This window comes from Neolamprologus multifasciatus, chromosome 7, assembly GCF_963576455.1.
Source record: "Neolamprologus multifasciatus chromosome 7, fNeoMul1.2, whole genome shotgun sequence".
Classification (NCBI taxonomy): domain Eukaryota; kingdom Metazoa; phylum Chordata; class Actinopteri; order Cichliformes; family Cichlidae; genus Neolamprologus; species Neolamprologus multifasciatus.
Genome location: NC_140445.1, coordinates 56,934,048 through 56,960,153, shown reverse-complemented (window position 1 = coordinate 56,960,153; position 26,106 = coordinate 56,934,048). Strand labels below are relative to the sequence as shown.

At 41.7% G+C, this 26,106-nt stretch overlaps 1 protein-coding gene across 27 annotated transcripts; it reads right to left on the bottom strand.

Annotated features, from left to right (window-relative positions):
- Positions 1-518: 518 nt before the first annotated feature.
- Positions 519-26,106, bottom strand: c2cd5 (C2 calcium dependent domain containing 5). 27 transcript variants are annotated; one of them, XM_085165155.1, is made up of 33 exons: positions 25,754-26,106; positions 25,223-25,331; positions 24,989-25,075; positions 24,686-24,857; positions 24,499-24,594; positions 24,047-24,202; positions 23,701-23,938; positions 20,206-20,363; positions 16,810-17,034; positions 16,319-16,407; positions 15,972-16,007; positions 13,440-13,548; positions 11,545-11,598; positions 9,756-9,870; positions 9,505-9,603; positions 9,286-9,397; positions 9,119-9,198; positions 8,531-8,717; positions 8,284-8,445; positions 6,896-6,940; positions 6,292-6,432; positions 6,157-6,220; positions 5,962-6,023; positions 5,751-5,849; positions 5,526-5,615; positions 5,338-5,416; positions 4,833-4,925; positions 4,673-4,741; positions 4,368-4,400; positions 3,954-4,085; positions 2,606-2,799; positions 2,374-2,520; positions 519-2,284 (listed from the first exon to the last, which is right to left on the bottom strand). In XM_085165155.1, the coding sequence occupies exons 2-33, from the start codon at positions 25,310-25,312 to the stop codon at positions 2,159-2,161; spliced, it is 3,639 nt and encodes a 1,212-aa protein (XP_085021281.1). In that variant the 5' UTR covers positions 25,313-25,331; positions 25,754-26,106; the 3' UTR covers positions 519-2,158. The 27 variants fall into 27 exon arrangements, with proteins under 27 accessions (XP_085021281.1, XP_085021283.1, XP_085021284.1 ...); XM_085165157.1 differs by having other exon boundaries at positions 3,984-4,085; XM_085165158.1 differs by having other exon boundaries at positions 3,954-4,055.

Below are 26,106 nucleotides of genomic sequence, written 5' to 3'. Positions count from 1 at the left end.
TTTCTGATAATCAGATCATAATTAATAAAATACATTTTACAAGAACAAATCAATGTCGTATACATTTATTTTTTATATTTTCATATAGCTGATATTTTTCATCACTTATTTCGAGGGATACCTCACGTTTATTCTATGAAGCTGAATGTAAGATAAATAAAACGATACAAACAGAAGAATAAACTTTGAAAATGGGTCACAACTTCAGAAGGTTGTTTCTACGGCTACAATAAATAAACACATTATTTATTGAAATTCTAGTGAAATTTTAGAGATGTCCAACTCAAAAGACAATAAAGGTAAACTCCACTCTAAATCTCTTTGATTCGCAAATGGCAACACTTAAAAAAAAAAAAAATCATGGTTTGGGGAGGGGGGTTGTTTGTTTTTGTTTTTTTCTTATTGGCAGAAATAATCTTAAAAAAACACACACACACACACACAACTACAGATCCTGTTATATTTTTATAGCTCATCAAATTAAACACATAACAATAAAAACAAGAAACCAATAGCTGTCACTTTGACTCAGGTTTATTGTGCAAGACCTATCAGGCAAGCATACAGGGTCATGGCAATAAAAAGTGGGTCTGCATGCTGCTAGTCAAAGAGCCAAAGCTTCCAAGTATTTACATTCAAGTTTTAGACACAAACATATGAAACTAATCACAAACAGCTGATCACACACAAAACAGTACCACTAATCTTCTGACACAGTGACACAAAACATCATGAAACTCATTGCACAGCTGAATTAAGTAGTAGGACTCTTTAACTTACAAAAATACTAGAAATCTGATTTTTTTTCTTATTTTTTGAGAACATTTACACAGTCTGTTTTCAGGTGGCACAGACACTTGTAGCTGCCCCCCCCCCCCCCCCCAATAGACAGAAGATCAGCAGCAAGACTCTAAACATAAACAGTGATTAAGCTTGGCAAAGGTATGTGAAATTTGACACACACAGATAAATGCATCAAGAGGACGTCAGTTGCTTTGATACCCAGAGATCAAGGTTTAAATACTTCAAAACAACCTCATTTTTTATATTCTAGATCCCTGCTACGACATCCCAAAGACCCGCTTTATATCAACTCACCAGTTTTGTTCGTATTCATCTGACATCACACCTGTCACCATTTCCCTGCTCACTCCAGTTGCATGTGAATAAAAAGCATACCTGCTATGTCACTTGAATTTAGGATAAAGCAATATAATCTAATAGTTTTAAATAGCTTTATATTGAATATATGGTAATGGCTATTCTAAAGGGAGTTATTGCTCTACAAAAATATGTGCATATAACACCTGTAATTTTGGCTTGTGTTATCTATATGCATGTAACATGAGTTTCCTCCCAGAAATACAGCTGTGACACCATCGTTCCACACTTGCAGAACAATTTTGGACTTCCTCTGAGAAACACTTTAAAACTAATTAGCAAGATTCTCAAAAATTCAACACGAGCCCAGTTTAGACATAAAACATTAAAATTGGACAACAGTGAACGGATCACAGGTCCGCCTGGATTCTTTGGAATTAGCATCAAAATTTTCCACTTCAGGCTATTTTTTTTCTATAGTTTAAGAAAGAGCACCACTCAGTTGAAATTTAAACACTTGCCTTGCCTGATGCATAATCTCTTCACTCGGTGCTCAACACATGGGATGAAAATAACTGAGTAAGAATTTGACTGTGTTTTAAAATCATTAGCTTGTATCCCTTTGACTTCAGTCATTGAGCGACATCTGTGATCCGTGGATGGACAAATCAGTCATAGCTGCCTTACTCATACCCGACTGGATGACCAATATACCGTGGCTGTGAGTGACCCCAGCATGGACGGCTTTAATATGAAGGTTAGGTGTAAGGAGTCGGTGACTGGTTTTAAATTAAATGTTTATAAATACTTTGAAATTCCATAATATGTCCTGCAAAATATGTTCTCTTTAAACAAAAAGAAACATCCCACACTCCCATATTAATATAGATTGCTTTGCATGCTTGAGCAATGGTTCTTTATTCGCTGTGTCCAAGCCTTTGGATCTTTTATAGAGTTTTAAGGCAAACATAAGTCAGTCAGATTTGGACGGCTAGACTTAAAGTGTGTTGACTTAGTGTGTGTTTCTTGGAGCCAGAATTGGGGATCGGTGTCATTGTCATGTAGCCCCATCAGTTTCACCGCCACCAGTCTGTCCAGTATTTCCCGTAGATGCAGAGGACTCCTGGTCTGTTTCGCTGATGCAGATAACCGCATCACCGCTTACATTTATGAGACACTGAGCCTAAGAGAAAAACAAGTATGCAAAATTTAATCAATTGAACAACCACTACTGAGATAAACCGCCTGTTAGTAATGTGCAGTTTATATCACCTGATTTTTATTTGGATTTTCCATGAACACACATTCTTTCATGCTGTAAGACACAACTGCATTGCCGCCGAGGGCCGCTACGTGGGCTCGAACCATCGCGAACACCTCTGCGATGAATGAGTGAAGGAAGCCGCTGACACCGCCTTCCTGCACAGAACAAAAACACACTTTACGTTTAAAACTGCGCAAAATGACCGCGGGACTTTGGATATTTTACTGACGTCGCTCGTACCTCCCGTAATGATGTCGTCTCTCTGATAAAAAACATGTTGATAATGCCAAGGTATTTAATGATGCGTGTCCCGGGAAGGAAGGAGAGCGGCGTCATCTTCACCACCGTTACCGAGCTGCCTCCAAACGAGCAACTGGAGCGCAGCGAGCGGGAACGTCCCTCTTGAAGCGGACTGCAGCGCTCCAAAGATGAGACTGCAGGTTCAGAGAGAGTGCAGGCAGAAGCAAGTGGGAGACGTGAAGAGAAAAATAAGAAGAGAGGAGAGGGGATATAAAGAAAAAGAAGAGATAAAACAGGAATGGAGATACCAGAAAAAACTCAAAACTAGTGGAAAGATTAAAAGCAGACATGAGCCTTGAAGCAGAAAGAAATGTCATAGTGGAATGAGCATGCAGAAACTCAGCTGTTAGTGTTTGCACAGCAAGAGTAAAATGTGCACTTACATGTGCTTAGGCATGTGTGTGTGTTTGTTAGATTTACATGCAGCATTGAGAATGCAATAGACAATCACTTGGCGCGTGTGCGCTGCCATGCATATCATGCAGTCGATGCAAACAGACAATTACACATGTCTGCAGACAGACAGACAGACCTGGGCACAGCTGTTTACAAGTGTGAATAGAGTGCTTACAGCAAAGTACATGAGAGATTTTATTCTATATGTTGGCATTTGTGAGGAAGGCTTCAGACATGGAGACAGACAGAAACAGCTGTGAGGCTGAGGTTGGGCACATGTACACAAGCCAGAGTGTGAAAGATGCTCCGATATCTTATTGCAAATTCACCTGATGTGGCTTACATCCATCAAACCAGGAACCTTCAGAGCCACATATTAGACTGTAGTTTACTTAACATGCACAGATCGGAAAAGTCACACTAGCTCTTGCAGAAAAGCTTTGACCCCCGCCCCACCGTGATTATCAGTGTGTTCCCAAACAAATCAGACATGAAATCCTTTAGCATTCATACAGTGTCTCCTCAAATAACCTCCTATCTTCCAAGCTTAAGAAGAATCAGTGATGCAAAAGCAGGGGAGGGGAATAAAAGGAACCCTCTGGAGGTTCTCATGAAATTGCTGCAACCAACTGCAACTCAAGCTATTTGAGAAAAATGCTGCACACAAAATGCAAAAACCTTTCTAATGTGACACACTGTTTTTGGCAAGCTGCAAATTGTGGATCCCTCTGAGGGGCGGGGCGTCAACTTTCACACTCTAGCCAAAAAAAAAAAAAAACAAAGCTGGTGCTTGATTTACAATGCTCCGCCCCCCAGCGGCATGCATGGAGGGGTGTGTGCGCGTATGTGTGACCGCTTGTGAACCGTGTTCTGTATTTGTGGGTATGATCACCAGAGTGTGCTAGAGACTGTGTCCTCCTACTTGTCTTAACTGATCCTCGTCTTATGGTGTGAGCTTTCAGCCTAAGCAGCTCTAGCCAGGTGCTGCATCTGTCTGCAAAGGAACCGTAATCAACGGAGGCAGCTGGAGAGAACACACACGCACGCACGCACGCACACACACGCGCACACACACACACGTGCATTCACAAACGCAACAACAACAACAACAACAAGAAAAGAAAACGAAAAGACAAAACAGAACACAAAACAAACGAACAGAAAAGAACAAAACTGGATGAGGGTTGGGAGCTGTGCAGGATAACTCTGTCCGAGACTAAAGGATGAAAAGTCAAAACAGGGCAGTGTAGTAGTTTCGGTAGCGGGAGAAGGGGCGGGGGAAATAAAGGACAAGAAGGTAGCTTACCTCTGGGTGACATGTTGGTACTTTCTCCGACACCTGTCACACACACACACACACACACCATCACAGTCTAACTTTGTCCTTGTCGGAAGGCGAGAAAAGTTCAGCAACAACCGATTACTGCCACAAGGTCGAACACAGCAGGCGCTGCCTAGCTTTAACCATCACCCCCACCCCATTATCCCATGGCTGTGTTAGCCTAATGCAAATGGAGTCACCAACACAAAGTCTCTTCTAGACAGCGTCACAGACTGTTATCTAAGTTCACGGCAAAACAAACTCTCACTTGTCTACTACAGTTCATTTACCTGCTGATCGGACTATAAGCAGCTGGTTTTGGCAGAGCTTTGCAGCTGGGGTGAATAAAGAGACTGTATCTGATGTGTTAGTGGACGAGATGGGTGATACCTGTTTAGTGAAGCAGGGTAACGGATGAGGTAAGGGAGGTAAAAATACAGTTAAAGATACCTGAGATTTTGGATGCTGTCTGAATGTTGGAAGAGGACGAGTCTGCACACAATTCCAGGGGAAACTGCAGCTGCTCTTCAACTTCAAGGCTCCCTAAAAAGATACACACACAGCACTAGCAGGGATGTTTCTTAAAAGCAATATACTGTTTAGAGCAGGGGTGTCAAACATAAGACCCCAGGGGCCAGAATCAGCCAAAGTGGGTTGTATGTGGCCTATCGTGTAAAATGAGTTTGACATCCTGGCTTAGATCCTAAAAGAATATTTGTTTTCCTACTTCCCTAATAATCATGCAATAATTCTCAGCTTTGCTCAATATTGATATCAACTTACCTAAGCTGAGTTATTGCATTATTTGGAGTCAAGTAGTGGCTCACTTCATAAATACAGCTTGAATTTTTTTTTTTCCTTCACTGATGAGTACTGAGTGTATTAAACTGGACGTGAAAGCTTTCCTTCATCTGAGCAGAGCTTTAACTGAAGTAAAATGCACAGAGAGACTGACCTTTGTTGACGGGCTTCTCAGCTGTCCTCTCCTGAGTCTGTTCCTTGTCATAGGTCATGGCAACGGCTGTCACTGTGACCTGCGCAGGGAGATGAGCAGAGGAACAGCAGTAGATAAAACTTTTTTCTCTCAATTACATTCACTGCTCTGGCAGCTTGACAAATGAGTGATGGCCTGAATTGTCTCACCTGTATGAGCTCTTCTTCTGGCACTGCTACGGTGAAGTTGAGATGACAAAGACAGCAGGGGATCATAGAGCGCAGCTTGAAGTAAAAACTCTGAAACAAACATGATGAATTGTAGACTTGTAAAACCCAAATCTAAACACAGACAACCACAGCAAGTTCAACTAAGAAACCCCCCCCCCCAAAAAACAGTGCCAGTGTGAAACCTGCTCCATGATGGTTTCTTACCTTCAGCAGGTTCTCACAGAGGTCAGTAAAGATCTTGTTTAAGCCTTGGTTAGTAAGATTGGCATTGCTCAACCTCAAAACCCTCACTGATGTAAACATCTGTCAAAATAAAGGATGACACAGATTTAAATTAATACTTAATTGTATTTATTTCTAAAATAATTATTCTGCAATAATGGCTAGTATTGCTACAACTACGTTCAGTACGTACCTGTACTCCTGAAGTCCAGTTAGAAATCCCAGGCATATTTTCAGTGTTGCAGCTGTAGAAACCTGAAGACATTGAAGCAGATGCAATGAAGCACAGAAACAATGGCACCTGCTAGAGCTTGGACTGAATTATTAACTTGTGTGCAGTGCATAACGATCCATTGTAACTGAACCAGAGTGAGTGTGCAGCATGTACCTGTGGGGGGAGGTGCATCGATCAGGAGGGAGTGGATATCCTCCACGGCATCGGTGTCATCAATCTATAGGAGCGATCAAACATTGTCACCATTTACAACTGGCGTGTATTGATTTGATTTGTACAGATACACACCTCCAGGACGAAGGCATCCTTTTTGCCGTGGGACAGATCCAGTTCTGATAGCTCGTCTGAGCTTTCCGAGTGGGAGCGAAAAAGTCTGGATCGATGCCTTGGCTCAGGGATTGGAGAGCCCACCCCTTCCTCTGCAAGCTCCTGCAAGCAAAACAGAGGCAGCATCCGAGCAGACGGGACGTCAGAGAGATAACCAGAACACCGCAGAAGATCACATCTGTATCTAACATCTGTACTGTAACTAGTAGAATGACTGTGTTAGTAACAATCCACATGCTCTCACTCACCCAGTCAACTTTACTGACACACACTCATGGTTGGTATTAATTTGGGAAAACGCACACTCGCACACACACACAAATATATATGCAGGGGAGAGTGTGATTGGTCAGGGGAGATGGACATAATCAAAGTACGTTAACAACTTATAAAATGACTTTGCAGTGAGTCATCTGAAGAGGTGACTCTGGTGTGGGTTATGTATTATCCCCACACACAAAAAAGTCCCCAGTTAAGAGCTGCAATTAATAGTGTGAGATTAATAGTGTGAAACACTTGTCATGCTTTGCTGCGTCTCACAGCTAAAGGTTGGCATGCTCAGTACCATGTTTATGCCGCAGAACACCTCAGGGTCCAGGGCAAATAATTTCTTTAATGATCAGAGAGAGACAAGAGGGGTAAGTTTATCACGGTTCACAAAGAACAGAATATACAGCCCAGGCATATATGGACAGTTAGAAGTTGTTCAGCTTCAGCACAGAGGATTTAAATAGGATGACATGTACTACATTAAAGTGTCAAGTCTTAGATTTCACTTGTGCATCAGTATGGAAAGGACTGCTTCTGATGCACGGCAGTCAAAGTTTAGGGACTCTTTCTTTAATCTGACCTTCAGCAAGTTGAACAGGTCTCAAACAGATTTGGCTCAAGTGATTAACACAGCGATTGAAGGACAGCTCACTTCTTCACCCTGGAAGGCTCTTTGGTTGCTTCGGCTATGTGCCTGACGACCATTTTTAATGCATCTAGAGAGGGGGCTTTAAGTCAAAAGATTTATCTATCTATCTATATATATATATCTATATATATATATATATATATATATACACATATGACTTGGCCCCTTTGTTCTTCTGGTAAATCCTTTAATCATGAATTAATCTGGTCACAAATTCTCCCTTTAAAAGGTGAGAACAAGTTATGTACTTGTGAAGCATTTCTGGCTTGCTTTTCAGCAAGTTTTTTTTTCCCTTCACCATGCCAACGATTTTCTGATTTTCTAGAAAACAAACACCAATATGGAGCTTTTTCTCTTTCATGTTCAATTCCTCTCTTCTCATTTAATGACACATAACTTCTACTTGTAACTGAAGGTTAAGTCTTGATAGTCAGCTCTGAGCCATGACACACAGCCACCCAAGAAACAATTTCCAGTTGTCCGGGTACTGTGAATCTTTGTAAATCTTGACCCTTTAATGTTGTATCCAATCAACAAAGCTTGGAGAACAAAATAAAAAGGTAACTGTCCACATAACTATAGTCTGGACTGTATAGTATGTCTCATAAAATGTTTTTTAACACTGTAAAAAAACAGCAAAATAATGGAAAACACTAGTATTGTCCATACAATGTAAAAGCGTGATGACAATGCACTAGTCTTTAATATTCTTGGTCATAGACCGTAGATATTTTTTCTTTCAAAGTAGAAAAAAATGTGAAAACTGTTCCCACTTGTTGCAGTATAAAATGACCACAAACAGTGATGTTATAGCGTATTCATCAGGGTAAGTTTTTACCATGTCTGAACATCATAAATTTAAACTTTTTTAGTTCTGTTGTGCTAAAACGCATCATACACGACACCTCAGCTACTGCAGTTGGAAACAAACCTACATTACTACAAACCTGCCCTGAAAGGTGAGACTTTTCAGGCTTTATCACAAAGATCAGCTTCCATAAGTTCACTGTATCAGCAAGTGTTGACTGTCTCACCGGAGGATTTATTTGATAGAGCTCTTTGTTCGCAGCTATGGTGTCATTAATCCTTTTCTGAATGGATGATATATGCTCGCTGCTCAAGTCTCCTGGAGTCTTCCCTGCTATCTGGATACCCCCTGGAGCAGGCAGAGCTGTCAGGTACACACCTGTAGCAGACTGAACACACACACGTTTACTTCGATTAAGATCCACCACACATAAAAGTGACATCATCACTTGTTAGCATGAAAGGTTAACCTACAGCCAGACCCAGGAGCATGTTCTCGCCAACACTGATCTGTATGTGCAGGCCAAACAGCGCGTTCATGCTCCGCAGTTTCAGCTTATTCATCAGCTGAGTGTGTAGCTCATATTCCATGAAAGGCAGCAGGTTAGAGATGGCCGTTGCATTCGCTTCTCCCTGGGCTTTCTTCTTTAGACGACACAGCCTGACAGACAAGAGGCACTGGCATTGAAGGTGCATTGATCCACTCATAGAAAACCTGCTTGACTGAACCCAATTGAGGTCTAAAATTGACCTTGATTGGTCAAAATTGCTCACTTTGATCACTTCCTTTGATGTCAAAATGCATCTTCTGAGGTGTATTGTTTAGCCCACATGCTACCACTGAAGAATATTGGGTATTATAAATTATGTTATCTGAAATATCTACTGTAAAAGTTATAATTTATAGCTAGATTATAGAGTGAAATGCTTGTAATATACTTTACTTTTATAGATTTGAGTTGTGTGTGTGTGTATTTTTCCCTAAGTAATATTTTTTAAAAGCCTTTTAACTCCTTTTCTGCTAATATCAAGAAGGGTTTGTGGGTTTGTGAGGTGTTATACCTGGCCTGGATAAGGCAGCCCTTTCCTGCAACAGCTGCTTCTGATGGCAGGTCAATTGTTGTGAAGAGCACATCAGGAACCTTACAAAAAAAGGCAGTAGTAATTGATATTTTTAAAGAGCAGAAACCTTTTATTTAACCTAAAAAGAAATTAACTGTATTTGATACCTTTTGTCGTCTACAGTGGTAACAATAGGTGAGCTGTGCAGGAAAGGGCATGTTGAGCTCATCGTACGGGATGTGACAGAAGCCACAGTTTGGTGGTGATGGCTCCTCAAACCTGGAGAACAACAAAAACCAAAAAGGTGCGTTGTCATAAACATGTGATGACTGACATTCAGACTGTCCGAGACTTTGAGCTGAACAATAAGAAAAAAAGAAACCAACCTGTGGTCGGTGCAGCCGATGTCCAGGCAGCCTTCACGCATGTACCGAGGATTCAAGATGGCTGCTGTGCCAGATGCGGACAGAATACACACCTCCTCGCTGTTTTGAGCCAATGGGAGAAATGAAAAGAGAAAAACAAGAAGGCGCAATGAGAGCAGGACACAAAGAGAGAAATCACAAGGATCCAAGTGTTTTGTACCAAACTCGGGATTAAAGTGCATCACTTATCTCTGTGTTTACGCAGTACATACCAGATGCTTGTGCTCTCACTGTACCCTACAACCGCATGGCAACCGAGAGCTCTGGCATGAGATTTGATCTCCTGGCGAATCTCCTCCCACCAGGCATCGCGAGTCTCGGGCTCATCTGCGAAACACACAATTCTAAATCAAACAGCCTTCACAAGGCATTTCTAACTGAATTATTTATCAAAACACCTCACTGAACACTAAAATATAGGTTAAAAATGCAGTACCCTCACAAATCCAAACAACACTAACAGGAAATCTATGCATAATCCTGTGCCTAATCTGACTGCTTTGACTTACCAGAAAATCAACAAACAGCCAACATTACAGTTTGTATTTTCTGATGTTTTATGGGTTAAACAGTGTATCAAAGCAGGCCAAAACCAACTGTGATTTTGTAAAACAAACTGACACTGAAAATGGTTTGTGAGAATTTCAGAAAGATGATGATGATGATGAAGGCAGAGTCAATGGTCAGACAAGGTTAGTTCATTAGTGGACATCATATAAATGTTCATGTCTCCCTTCTCTTTGTCTCCTTTCAGCCAGCTGCACTAACAGAAAGGACACAGCCACCAGCCATTATGTGGCTGTGCTAGTATAGATAGAAAATCTGGTATAAGAGAAGACACTATGTCTGATTTTAAACGTGCTTTCCTATCCTGGTGACAAAGCTAGTAATTTTAAAGCGATCGAGCCTTCATCATACTTATGCTAAACCATGGGTGTGTTTCAATATTCTCATGAGGCTTTGCTCCAAACATCTTTTTCTTTAAAGCCAAATCATTGCAAATTGGGAGCTTAATCTGACTCATATGGTTGTTTTAGGCTGTTGAACAAAGAGGACAGGACCAAAAAAAAGCTACATTAGAGTATTGAGCTTCACCCCATGATTCCCTGGGAGAGCTACATGCTGACAGAGCCTCCCAAATACAGAGAGAAACTCAAATGGTAGGTGAGACAGGGGAGAGGAATGAATGAGGGGATGAGAAGAATGGGCTGTGAAACTGAAGAGATGAAGAACAATGACTGATGGTCAGGCATTAGGCCCATGAGGTGGGTTTCTTTAAACCAGAAGCAGTTATGTCAAACAGGCACAGGCTCACCAACGTGCACACTCATGACCATGTGCACAGTCATGGGCGGAGAAGGGCCATATTCATTCACTAGAGTCCATCAAATCTACTCCATTATTTAAGTCAGCTCACCTCTTTCCCTCCATCCCCACCGTAAAGTCCCAGATCCAGTTAATTTTCCTCAACTGCGCCCCCCAACGACTTCTTTCCATGCATCCATTCATCACTTTTCTCTCTCTTTCACGTTCTTTCTCTCAGTATGAATACGGCCCAGTGAGTTAAGGATGCACATGCCTCAGTGGCTCTTTGTGACAGAGTAAACCTCCTAAACCTCCTCTGGTCTAGACAGGTTTGACCACAATGTCCATTCGGGAAGCGTTAGAAACAGCGCTGGGACAACGTTAGTGAAGAGCAGGAGCTCTTCTGTGCAGCAGGATGAGCTGGGTGTGGGGTAGCCAGGCCAGGCTGGATGGGGTGGGGTGGGGACACAGGGCATGCTCAACTCAACTCAGCACACACACACGCAAACACACAAATTAGAGAGAGGAAGATGGCAGCTCACTGAAGTCAGAAGTTTTCAGCAATATGAGGCTATGCTGAATTCTACTTAAGCTTTCTATGGGGGCGTTATATTTTAACACTAAGCAGACATGGGTTTAATTTCATTGAGCTGCCATCATTCCTGTGGGTGAGAGCATTAAAAGGGGGAAAAATACCTGCAGTGACACTATTCCAGTCTAGCAGTTTGTATGAGCGCGTGTTACCCAAGGCTGGGCCAGAACACACCGTTAGTACAGAAAAGAGAGAAAAAGAAAAGAAGAGACAGTCTAACAAACCGACACAGCACAACAGAAGCACTCCACAATCACTATGCAAAGACAGACACCACTTCACAGTCACTAATGCGACGACAAACTAAGTTAAGTCCTATTGAAACAATCTGACAGAGAAGAAAAAGACTGATGAGGAAGAGAGGAGAACTGAGATGAGTAAAAGCGTCAGGCTATATTTACTTATTTTGTTTTTAACATAACGAGAAGAGAAGCTCTACAACACAAAAAGGAGCATGCAGCAACTGTAAGTACATGTAGGCGCACTGTGGAGTTTTCACGCAAACAAAAACGAATGCGTCTCATCATAATGCACCGGGCATGTTCTTACTGTAAATGCCCCGACTTTAAATCATCAGTCAACAGGTTCAAACGGTGCCAGTCTGGAGCAGGCCGACCAACCTGAGTGAGTGATAGAAGTCATCTGGGTTGCCAACATTTAGCTGCAGTGATTCAACAACGTCGGCCTTGGATGCATTTATAAAACATTACATGAAGTGATTTTACATGCATTAGCTAATGTATTTTGCTAATAACAAGCAGATCAAGCCCGAGTTAAGCAGAGCATAACTGTTAAGTTATTGTTGTTATTGTCGAAGTAAAACAAGCTACAAAAGTAATGCACCTATTGCAAATATCGCTCCCCGGTGCTATTTTTGAAGAAAAACTCCACAGGATACCTTTGATGTTTTTCTGTAGTAGAAAGGCAACAGTGAACAGGGCTCTTTTCAGACTGCTTTCCAAGTTAATCCTGGAGTTTCGATCAGGGTCATTGAGTCTAATTTAGACAAGACTGCTGGTTTAATCACAGCACCTTTTTTTTTTTTTTTTTACAGTCTTATTTTAGTTCCCCTGTCCACTTCTGACAAGAGCCCTGCTTATCCTAACCCAGCCCACATTCATCAACACTCCCCTTTGATTAGATTCTCAGACATCCTTCATTCGTATTGGTAGGCTATTAGTAAACTGAGCTAAAAGGTAAAACTACTAAGTCTATAAACTGGACTCGGGTATTCCAACACTGTTAACAGGCAGGTGATCACCTGACGAGCAAATGTCTGTAAATCTCATTTGAAGGTGTATTTATTATGCCCCTCTTAACACAAGAACAGATTCAACACAGTGAGTTCAATAAAGACAGAAAAAAGCTGGCAGAGCTTAAGCAAGACACCACAGCACCTCGATATGTTGCCACCTACAGCCAACCACACACACAACAGAAGTAGCAGGCAAAACACTGGAGCCATGCGCCACTACTGCAATTCAGCCCCAGGGGGCAGCACTGCACGACAACAACACAGGAACCACAGCACAGGCACACACACACACACAGAGCCACCACGTGACCAGCAGAGACTATTAATTACATAAAGCCAGTGAGTCAAACGACAAGGTGAAAGTTGCCCCTATCCATAAAAATGTTTGACACATGTGATGATAGCCCATCCTAAAGTTTAGAACAAACTACTGCAGACGCAGCCTATCCGCGTGACCAGGAACAGTTTTCACCTGCTACCTACAGGACTTGCAGATAAACTTAAGTCTGACTGTCAACTTATTGGGGTTTTTTTTCCTTTGCAAACAAATTGGGAGTAGGACCATACTCTGGAAAAATTTGGCAACACAAGAGGATAATGGGTAGCATTGACTAACAGCCATTTGCAAGGAGATCAAACACACACAACACTGTAGGGTCAATGGAAAAAGCTCACTCGTATCTTTTCGCGGCGCGATGGACGAGCTACGTTAGGAGCTTGTGTGCTTTTGTGTGTTGAACTCACCGGGGTTGTGTATCCGATCCAGTAATTTGACAGATCGAGCGCTGACCACTCCACCAACATGAAGCAGAAAACCAGGCGGGAACGACGTCAAGGTGAAGAAGGGGAACTCCTACACATTTAATTTAAAAAAAAGCACACACACTGGTCACTGACAGAAAGGGCCTTTCCAGTATTTTTGTGTCTCATGTTTGCTTATACATTGGTGAATATTAAGTTCTCAACTCAAAACTGAGTTCAAATATTTACTTTTTGCTGACAAGGCTAATGACAAGGCTAATTTGTTCTGCGTTAGGTAGGTGGTTAAAACACCACTATAAGATACAACATCTACAGTAGTGGGCAAAAGTCTTGAGTTAGCCTATATTTCTTTATATTTTACCAAGAAAATGGGAATTCTACAAACATAAATGAAATACAGTACATAAGGCAAAAACTGTTTTTACAATTCTAACTAGCCTGAAAGGTCACTATTCGGAAGAACCCCTTTTAATCTTCAAAAGTTCTCCAGGCTTCTTAAAGAACATTCACATGTTAATGTTTCACTTCATGTGTTTTTTTTATCCATGTATGCTTTTAACTCTTTTGTGTTTGGAATCACTGTTGTGCTGAAAAATGAAGCCACAGCGAGGTCCTGTGTCAGGTCTTTGCTGGATTTTATTTCCTATTTTTAATATATGAATTTCAATTACTGCTCATCTGGTGCAGACGGGTTTTTAGGCCTACTACTTCTTTTCTCTTCCACTTTATCTCAATTTTTTGTAAGTAAACTCTGCACAACATGCTGAGAAATCCCGAGTTCTCAGCTAATAGCTCTTTGAGAATCACCTTGTTGGTGCAAAAATACATCTGTCTAATCATGTTACATTTGCAATTTTTCATAGAGTCAACTAAATAAAAGGGAACAAAGTGTGCTAGTAAAAAAGTCCCTAAAGATACAACTTAAAAATGTTTCTTTGCCAAGTTGACTGTAATCTGCAGAAATAGGTAGGTTAAATTCCTTTTTATGCTTGCATGATTAAGACATCAGTTTTTAGTGGCTTGACAAAAACAATAAGAAAAACTGTCACAGTACAACTCCATTAGTCCTGTACAAGGACTGGACTGAAAATGAATGAAAAAACAGCCAACATGTAAATCAAAAAACCTAGAAAGACTTTCAGAACACTGGAGAACTACTGCTCAAAACCACCTACTTCCTGCTTGGAGGTAATTTAGCTTAAACAAAAAACAGAAAAAAAACAAAAAAAACAAGGGCTAGCGCAAGACCTTTGCACACTACAGTACTATACTAATAAGATCTTTATATTGCATAACAAAAAAATTAATTAGTAAATACTTTGAATAGAGATCATCCTATATTTTTAAAGGCTTCAACCCCAGAAACCTCACAGTATCAATTCTATGCAAAAACTGAGAAATTGGGAAATCCTAAAGCAGAACCAGATATCAAACTTAACATTTTTTCCTCTTCCAACACAAACTGAAGCAGGTGATTATCAATCAAAACTGTTTTTAAAGTCTAAAACATGATGCATGTAGACTTAAGTTACAGCAGGTATAGGATAAGTGGAAACATGCACCAAGGACAGAGTGTGATGAGCCCCCCATGCAGGTTTTGTCCACTGAGATTCCCCACTACAGCCTACCCGTGTAGGAATAAAACTCAAAAGCATTTCAAATACAGCTGGAAATGATTGAGAAAAACATCTATGAAAGCCTAGGTATTTAGTGTCACTGATGTAGTGATTGAATCCTTTTGAGTCTACCGTATACACATGCTTTCATTAGGTCTGGAGCTGAAAGTGAAGGACAAAGACAGACAAAGTAGTTTGCGGCTGTGAATCATTACTCTGATTTACATGCTTGTCTCTGCCCACTAAGAACACAGCTGGTCTTCTGTCTCTATCCAAGTAATGTGATGCAAATCCATGCATTCACTCACACGAGGAGCAGGAAACAAAGCCTGCTGGTATTCATTCTTAGTTGAAGAGACACTCTTACAGAAAAGCAGAGGGACGTAGTGATTCCCAGCCATGCAGGACCAGTATGTGATGGATGGATTCAGTGATCAGAAATCAGGTGGGAATGCCACAAATTTCAATCGTATCCACTACTCCACAAAAGGAAGATGTCTTCCAATTTGTCTGACAACTCCTCCCACTCTGAGCCAGGTCACAAGAATGAGCTGATGAGATGAGTATGCTCATTCCTGTTTTTGATACGGAAAACCAAAAGTCAAACTCAGGAAATTTTTCTGGAAGGAGGGAGGCACTTGAGATGAATATCCAGACGAAACACGAACAGTCTCAAACACACCCCTTCGAACAAGAAGGGAGCACAACTCCTAACCTCAGGCACTCTGCCTTACATGTTTGTCAATCTTTTAGGGTTTGGAGGGTGCAGAGCAATAAAAAAAAAGAAAGAAGAAGAGCTAGGTTAGGAGTTGACTCAGGCTAGGTGGTGGCCATCCGCTTGGTTAGGGTTTCAAGGGAAAGGTGGAGAGTGAGAAGGTGTCACACTGATGGGACATACCCTGGCGTTTAACAATAACCCAGAGGAAGACGCTCCCTGAATAGCATAAGTGGTCGAGACACAAAAAATGGAACATTACTTGGTCTTACACAGACCGATCCCCATTAAACACCTCTCCAATGTCAGTTATGAATTTGTCACAAAGAATGCACCTGTGTTAAAACTCACCATTTGCACAGAGATCTGAGGCTGATATGCAACGCCAACACAAATGTCAAACCCTCAACTCTCCAAAATGGCTCGCCAGCTGTGACATTGCATTTCAGTCTCAGGTGTCTGCACCAGTAGTGAGCTAGTAATTAATTGTTTGTAAGCGTGGACGATGAGTGACACTATTGTCACCGTACCCGCTGCTCAAGAGCTGTCTGTGTCTGTTGTCTGAGGAGGGTCCTCAGAGGTCCCGCCTCCTTCCCGGCGCTGCCTCCACTGCCCATTCCTGATCACAGAGGAGAGCCTGGCTTCAGTTTTGTCATTTTAAACACAAAAGTCAGCCGAACACAAAGACAAACAAACTGTCAGGTGATTATTACATTGCAGCATTCATGTTAAAACAAAGTTGAACTTGGACAAAAAAAAAAACCCTAATGATCTTCAGCCTCATGAACCTCAGACTAACTTATTCTGATCATTTAGTGCACTAGAAAATACATCAAACCACATGCTGGGAGGACTCTCACAGTAGTGTTGTGGACTGTGAGCAGTTAGTGTTTCTGACAAAACCAGTCAAGACAATTTGGGTGTGAACAGTCCTGCTGTTGACCCATTAAATGAGTGAGATGCCAACACTTCACTGTTATAAGGTTCTGGCACTCGGTGACACACAGCAGGCCTACTATACCGGAGGCTGCCAGCAGCAGGTCCTCAGTGAAGGACACGCTCTTTCTCAGCAAGGCAGAGTCTGACTGGATGGAGGAGAGTGGGGCTGAGGTGGTTGCCCTGGGGTTAGAGCCACGACCACAGCCCACTGAGCCAGAACCAGGAAGGGACAGAGTGTCTGTGGAAAGGATGGGGGAGCTGGGGCAGAGGAAGATCCCAGGTCTGCATCTCACTGAATGGGGCTCCTCTATCCAACAGCAGAGAAACAGATGGAGGGTGCATAAAGAAAAGAGATATATTGAGAATGGATAGGCAGAGAGCAATGAAGAGAGTAGGTAGAAGCACAACAACTGAGAAGATGGAGAAGAGTAGGATGAGGAGGAAAATGGACACAAGCATAGAGAAATGAACTATGCAAAGTAGGTAGCTAGTATTAAGTAAGCTGGGCATTGCACTGATACTGACCTTGGTGAGCGGATCAGCTGTCAATACATTACATGGCTGGTCCACATTTTAATTAAATTAGCATGCTAACTACAGACTGATGACTTTCAGTGTTGCAGAACCCAAAATATACTTTCAATTCAAATAATTTAATGACAGTTATCAAATGTGCACTGCATGTACTGGTTGTAAGGAGAGATAAAAAAAGAAAAATGCTGAAGAATGATGGGAAGCAAAAGCCATTTTCACACATGAACTCCAGACAATCAATGCTCCTGATCATGAGTCATTTCTCTTGCTCTCCATAATTTTATCTTCCCATCATTATGGTACAAGTTGATCTTGGTTTCAATCTGTCCAAAGATATTTCTAGAACTGTGAAGGCTCTTCTAGATGTTTCCTGGCGGTCTGATCTGGCCTTCCTGTCACGACCTGCGAAAACCTCAGTTTAGGCATCTCGTTGATTGTTCCAACTTTACCAAAAGTGCTCTTCACTCGGTTAGATGTGAAGCTGTTTTTCCTAAACATGGAAATAATTCTGTTATAGTGGACTTTACTTGTCTTCTGTGGTTTTTCAAGCCTTTCGATGTTGCTGAACTGGCTAGTTCATTTCTTCTTTTTAAGAATACACCAGAATGTTGATCCTTAAAGCTGATGCTCTTTGTTTTCTTTTGGTCTTTCAGCCAAATGATGAGCACTTTAACTTGTATTTATACATCTCTTGATCTCATATTGAGGTCAGCTACTAAATGCAAGCTCTAAACTTGGAATCAGCCCTAGATTTTTTTTTATCTGCTTTTAAATCATCTTTTAAATTATCTGCTTTTTATTATCATGGAATAATAAAAGAACATTCCTCTGAAATTGGATGTAATGGACTATGTAAACAATTGTCTGTAATTCCTAACAAGTTAATGCAATAACTTTGTCAAATACCTTGAATTAAAGCTTAAAAGTCTACAACTCAGTCAAATCTTATTGAAAGTGTTAAATCCTAAAGACTTAGCTATACAGTGCACCCAAAAAGTATTCACAGCTGTAACAGTTTGCCATGTTACAGCCTTATTCCAAAAATTGATTAAATTCATTTTTCTCTGCAAAACTTTGAGTATGATGCCACAAGCTTGGCACACCTATTTTTGGGAAGTTTCTATCATTCTTCTTTGCAGAACCTCTCAAGCTCCATCAGAATGGACGGGGAGCTTTGGTGCATAGCCAGTTTCCGATCTCTCCAGAGATTCAATCAGGTTTAAGTCTGGGATCTAGCTCCCTGTTGATCCCAAAGCCACTCCCTTGTTATCTTGACTGCGTGATTAGGGTCACTGTCCTATTGTTAGATGAACTTTCACCCCAGTCTGAGGTCCAGAGCGCTCTGGAGCAGCTTATCATCAAGAATGTTTCTGTACATTGCAGCTTTCATCTTTCTCTTGACCATGACTCATCTCCTGCTCCTGAAAAATATCCCATCATACAGCTTGATAATGCTGCCTCCATGCTTCACTGTCGAGCGATACCCGATTTGCTGGTTACCTCTTGGCTCTCACGTGCCTTCCGTCTGTTCACTGCCATACAGGCCTGATTGGTGGACTGCTGCAGAAATGGTTGTCCTTCCAGAAGGGCCTCCTCTCTCCACAGAGCAACACTGGAGCTCTGTCAGAGTCACCATCAGGTTCATGGTCACGTCCCTGACTAAGATCGTTCCATCCCAATCACTTAGACTGGCCAGGCGGCCGGCTCTAGGAAGGGTCCTGGTGGCTCCCAACTTCATCCATTAATGAATGATGGAGGCCAGTGTGCTCACCAGAAACTTCAATGCTGTAGTAATTTTTCTATACCAATCACCTCTGTCTCAATACAGTCCTGTTTTGGAGGTCAACAGACAATTCCTTGGACTTCATGGCTTGCTTTGTGCTCTGACAAGCACTGTCAACTATGGAACCTCACACGGGACCAGGTGTGTGCCTTTCCAAATCACATGCAATCAACTGAAACATCTGACAGATGATCAGTGGAAATGTTATCTACATGTTATATTTTTGTTTTTTATTTTTAATAAATTTCCAAGAATTTCAAGCAAACTTTCTTTACTTTGTGATCATGGGGTAGAACTTTGAGGTGAAAAATGAACTGAAACCATTTTAGAAAAAGGCTGTAACATTACAAAATGTGGAATAAGTTAAGGGCAGGGAATACTTTCCGTATTCACTGTACTTTGTTTGGTTTAAGTGACTGAAACAATCTAAATGCACTGGACATTTGTCTTTGAACGTGCAGCCTACCTTGGGGCAAGTCCTGCAATCTACATGTGAAAATGGCTTAAGAGGAAAAGAAAGGAGGCACAGAAGAGGAAACATGAGCAAGAAAGATAATGAAGTGGAAAGAAAGGAGGAATGTGGATTAGGGGAAAATGTAGGTCCAATCCTGAGGGCTCGGGAGGGCAGCTGTGGTGAAAAGTTCCTCAGTTTTTGTGGCATTTATTAGTGGCCTGCGTTAAAATGTGCTTAAGTTGTCCTTAGGGCAGAGTTCTACCAAAATTATCTCTTCCTCAATGATTAACCATAATGACTACTAATGGAGAAGTGACCTTCAATCAACAACAGCCCCCATGAGACACAGTGCTTCTAAAGCTACAACAACAAGGGGACGGAACAAATACAGAGATCTGGTGTGCCTTCAGGCTATGAAGCACATGTTTCTTATAACAAATATTAAAAATGTTTTTTTTGTTTTGTTTTGTTTTTCAAAGTGTGAAACAAGAAGACACACCAGGCCACTGAGGACAAGTGGGAGACGAGGCAAGGCTTAATAAATATTTATAATAAAACTTACAACAGAAAATAATGTTAAAATATTCTTAAAAAATGAACTGAAAAAACGGAATTTGAAAAACAAAACCACACAGCAGCACCAATATGAAGTGTAGGAGAAGGGAGGGATGAGAATGGGAAAGAGGGACGGGGCCAAGTATTCTTACCCGTCTTGGGCGTCAAACTGAGGTCTGTGTCTGATGATGAGGACTGGCGGCTGCATGGCTTGGAGGGAGAGAAGGGGGGAGGAGAGGAGGAGGTGGGAAGGGCTCTGAAAGGGGTTGGCGGGCCGGAGGACGAGGGCAGATCCTCAACAAATACCGGCCTGCCAGGAGAACATGACACACACACACACGTCAGTCACCACTGCACCCCTCTGAGCGTTTGTATGTGTGCGCATATGTGGGTGAGAGTGAACCGAGGTTGTTAAGTGGGAGGGTGACTTTTTAATGTGACACTTGTTTGCTTTGGGTGAGGTGTGTTGTCAGGTGCTACGCATGGCTGGAAAACAAAAAAACAAAAGCAAGCGTGAAAAGCAAAAGGTAAGGACGAAGAACAGCACACGCGCACACACATAAATGAAACTAAAGAAAGCAATATGGCAAAACAGACAAAAAAAGATCAGATTAACAGAGGATGACGAGCTGAAGCATGTGTCCCAGTAGAGTGAAGCAAAGGTCAGGTGACTGTAGGGTGATTACAGGCCCTTCCTCAGAAATGCTGATGCAACTGCAAACCCGACTGCCCACCCCGCAGTAATTAGAAAATGAGAAGTGGAGGGATTCCAGACTAAAATCATTTTTAAGGACATAAGGGTCTGTCTACCTTCTTTGCCTTGATGCCTCTATCTTATAGCTTTATTGCTACACTACATTTCTGATTTCCTGCCTTTCTCCTGCACCTATTTCCTTTCCTGCCTCTGCGTACCAGTGAAGATGAGTGTGGGAACAGAGACTGAGAAGTTCTGGGACAGTCTCTGGGAGCTGCAGACCGAATGCACTGGGCTGTTGTGGGTGGAGCGGCATCCGTGGGCAAGGGGAGACCTGGGCCAATCAGCAGAAAGAATGAGAGTGAGAGAGAGAGAGAGAAAGACAAAGAAAAAGAGAGAGAGGAAGACGAAGGGCCGATATGGACACGAGCGGTGAGAAACGTCCAAATCCAAATGTTGGCAGAAAGGAAGAAAGAGGTGCACACAAGAACCAACACAACACAACATTGCAGTAGAGTGAAAAAGGGAGACAAAAAAGGAAAAGAACAGCAAAAAGAGGTTGTTGGTTTTTTGTTTTTTTTTAAACTCCCACTTTTTGCACTGTTATTCAATTTATAGTCATGTGAAAGAAGCACGAAAACAACACGCAGCTCTCAGTTTGAAATCTCAGTCTCGCACATATACAGAGCAGGGATGTAAACACGAGGGGAAAAAAAGGTAACGAAAGTCCTACAGCATAAGTATCCAAAAATAAGCTAGCCTGGAAAGAATTTCTTTTTATATGGCTCCCTGGGAAACCTTAAAATTCTCCATTATGGCTGAAGAATTAAAAAAGGAAGTAAAAGAAAATAATCTGCAATCATTTTAATACATGGAGTAACTGTGGATATCAATTTTAAGCAAACTGATTAAGAAAGGTCCTTTATTTTATAGTAGTGTAAAATATCCAACCGCTACATCTTGAACTGTTGGTCCAAAAAAAAGCAATCTGATGACCTTGTTTTCCACTTTGGCATCATTTTGTTCATGTCTTTTTTTGTTTGTTTGTTTTTACTGAAAAGTAAGTAAAGGAGGCCTAAACAAAGATAGATAGACAATTAAATAAAAAAGTGACTGTATTTTTTGTAGTAACTGAAAGTGCATTTATTGAAGGGAAGGAATTGAGATTGTAAATGACTGGCAACTGCCAGCGCTACCTCAACCTCCTAGTGGACACACCATCTAGGCCACTACAGTGACCTAGATGGTCACTGTAGTGGCTATATTAATTTCTTAAAGTTCTCTCTTTCTCTTACATTTAATATAACCACACTACAGACAGACAAGCGTTTGTTTTTATGCGTTGTGGTTAGCAACAACGACGGTAAAACCACCGCGTGTCCGCTTGTTCCACATAAACCTTTCACAATAAAGCTCAAGATCCTGTTGAGACTTTTCAAAATAAACTGAATCACGTGAAAGATGCAGAGTGTTTACGGATGAGAAGCAAAAAAGAGCCGTCAGGTGCTAAAAAAATAAACCTTTGACTCAAACGTTAGAACAGGCTTTCCCCCGCAGCACGCCGTGTAATAAATACTCACAAAGAAAACGGCGGCCGTTACAACTTATGTCTAAAAATGTATAGTTTCATGCATCAGTTAAAACACTTGACTCCAGGTATGACGGCCAGCTGGAAACACTTCACGCAAGACGAACTGCCCGAGATTCACAGAATTTACAGAAAATGTTACATTTTTGTGATTTATATCGTTATCGGACGATAGATGTCTTAATATCGGGATATGAGATTTTGGTCATATCGCACAGACCTAGACACACCTATGGGGAAATTAAAAATCTGTTATTATAACCTTATCAAGTTATTGAATTCACATGACTTGACCTCTGACCTTGAGGTCGAACCCAAAATTACTAAATGGATTTAATTTAGTGGAATTTCTCTTTATGCTCACTACTGCTGAACAGTGTCAGTAAATTAAACCACATTAAATACCCATAAGAGATTAAACGACAAGAATCCTGAATCATGGCAGCTTTAGCTCATTGAATAACCAGTTTAAAAACAATCAAGAATGTGTGTAATCACAGATAGATTCTGATAACATAGAAGAAATAGGGTTTTTTACAACACTTTCTTAATTGCAAGAAAAACCAAAATGCAGGTAAGTCTTAAAGGAAAGATGAAGAAAGACAATCATAACAGAAAGAAGAAAATGAACGCCGGTACAATAATTACGCTCGCTCTCTCTCCTTCGATTCATCACTTTGTCCTATTTTTAGTGGACATTCATGACTGTTCTCCTCACCGAAAAAAAAAAAAGTTTACCAATTAAATGCACACATTTCATCTCACCACCAGCAGATGTTTACATCCCCGTTACACAAAATCTCACACGCCGACACACAGATGTACAGTTTGAAGAGAATAAGAGGCACACAAGCACACCAAGTCATTAAGGTTACAGGAACTGGATGTAAACCACAAAACAAATCACTTATGATGGGAAAAGCAGAAAAAAGTGAGTAACCACATAGTTAGAGGCACAGCAGAACATGTGTACTAGATACTCACTAAAAAGATGCAGCACTAGAACATGCAGAGGCAGAGCAGAAAGCCATGCAAGAGGAGTCTAAAAGAGCAGACACAGACAAGGGAGGAGGAGGGGGTTGAGGATGGCTGTGTGTGTACTGTACATGTGTGTGTCTCAGGTTATGTCGTGTGCTGTTAGTTTTATGATGCACTACACGTGATACAATGGACACACCAAGTGCAAAGGGGAATCAAGAGATACTGAGACACACACAGGAGTGTGCACATAAACGTTTATACAGTACACACTTTAATCCACACACTCTCCCTCTCGTGCACACACAATTGTCTTTCCCAAAACTCACAGTCTTGCACATAAAAGAGGTAGTAGTGTGCATGCTCGTGTTGTTGGTTCATACTCACTCCTTTCCATCTTTAGAGGGGGAATTGCAGGCATTGGAAGCAGGAGCTGTGTTTGGGTGCATGTGTGTGTTGGTGTTAGGGGCACTTCCAGAGCTGAGTTTGTCCAGCGTGCAGGCGGTACCTATGGCCCGGACCACCAGGCCCGACTCTCCTTCCAGGTCGAAACACTGCAAGTAGCCCACTACTGCATTCCCACCCATCTCCAGCACTTTAAGCCCTATTTTTCTCTGTAGTTCTCCTGGACGGGGGGGGGGGGGGGGGGGGGGGGGGGGGGGGGAACACACGGCCATGTTAACAAAACAGGGAAAATTGGGGCACTCATTCCTCCACACCTGAATTTCCTTACCAGACATGAGAGAGATGAGCCTCTGTCGCGCTTCATTGGAGGCCCTGGGAGTTCTGATACGGTCAATCCACTGGTACTCTGGATCTTCATTTACCACGAGTTCCTCAACAAAGCCATGCACCAAAGTTGCCCTGTAGCACTGTGGAATACATGTGGCTGCCATACAGAAACAGAGGGGAAGTAACTTAGATTTCACGAGAAAGGTTTGTTATAGCTGATATTCCATCTTTATTGCACATTTTAAGTGGTATTTCCTTGTTTACAGATGTGCTGATGGCACTGACACAGCTTACAATTTTGCTGATCAAGGAATAACCCCTCTTTTTGTTGGCAAGATCATTATGACACAAAAAACTTGATTACAATGCCATCTAATTAACTGCTCTCCCTCACATAAATCTGAAAATTGTGTCTTATGACGCATTTAGAATCAAAAATCCACCCAAACTTACTGCAGAAAAACTTGACCCCGCATGAAGACTGTCTGAAACGGTTCAAATCGTTGAAGAGCTCCACTTTAACAATGACGTTTATTTCCCCTCGAATTCCTGATGACAAACAATAGAAATATAGATAAGGCCATGAAGAAAACAAAATAAAATTAGTGATCATTGTGGATGGATTAGCTGATTCTTATACCATGGATGGTATCATAGATGGGAAACCAGCCAGAGATGACAGAAGCAGCCTCACTGTAAAGCAGTGGATCAATGTCAATGTAAACTTTCCCTATGGCATCATTAGCACTGTAAGTGTCGTGGTCCAATACTGTGATCTGCAATGGCTCATCCTGCAAGTCCTCATCATCAACCTACAGACAGCAAGGCGTGAAGAGGAACAAGAGGCAAAAGCGAGGAGGAGAGTTTAGAAATCTACAGAATCTGATTGCAATTTAATGTAGTAATAACATTGGTCCCTCGTGTTCAAAGAGAGGCATTTTACCTCAAATTTGAACCACTCCGAGTTCCATTGTGGATTGAGGGATTTGGGACAGACATCCGTTTTGAAGGTTGTGTTTCCAAACTTGACCTGGAATGTAATCAGACACCTTTTTTAAATGCCTAATTGCTTTTCTTGGCTCATTTTAGAGGGGAAGTGACTATCAGCATTAGGACAAACAGTTCATGTACAGCTACACTGCTATAAACAAATTAAGTACATAAATTCTTCTCTTACCTCTACGAAAGCATCAGTAAGGTCACTGGCTCTGTCCATCACAGGCAAGTGGCGCCCTGCCACAATTTTGGCCTTCAGTTTCCCAGGCATGATTCAATTTTACGCTGATCTGTCAACGTATATAATTAAATCTGTCAACACTGCCCTTAGCAACAGGAAACATCGAGGCGTCGGTAAACATGTTTTGGTGATAACGTGCAGAGCCCCTTCCTCTGTTTACAAGCTCACTAGCTAATTAGCTAAAAGCTAAACTAGAATTTGTATTTCTTGTTTTTCAAAAAGGATGATCCACTCGGTTTGAGGTTATCTACTGGAACAAAACAAAACAAAAAACAAACTATCCGTGTGCTAGATTAAGTTAGCAACACGAGGCTAACACGAAAAGCCACTTAGGTTAACTGCATTGCAGTCAGAATCTCTTTAGCTCTAGTTACCTGATCGGCCATGTTTTTACAGTCACACGGCAAAGCCTCCACCTATGCAGCTACAAAATAAGCATGTTGTCTTCAGTGCAGACTGTAGCATCCTTACCAGTGCTAGAAGATTAACATACAGCTGGCCAAGCAGCAGCAGTCTCGTTTTACTCGGACATTATTGTTGACAGTCCACCGTTCGTCTGACCTCCGTGTCTCTCCCATAACACGAGACGTGAGTTCCCATTACACCACGCAAGAAAGTGTCGCTCAACTTAGAACTCATCCAGCCGCAGATATGCGGCTTTACAGATACTGGCGATGCTCTACAAATGGCATTACTGTTCACTTACTATTTATTACACACGTCCCGCGTAAATACAACGGCTAGCTTGACAGCATGAAGCCCATGATGAATGAATTCTCACTTGGGGTTGTTGTGTGCTGCGTTTGTGTGTACCTCGTAAAGAT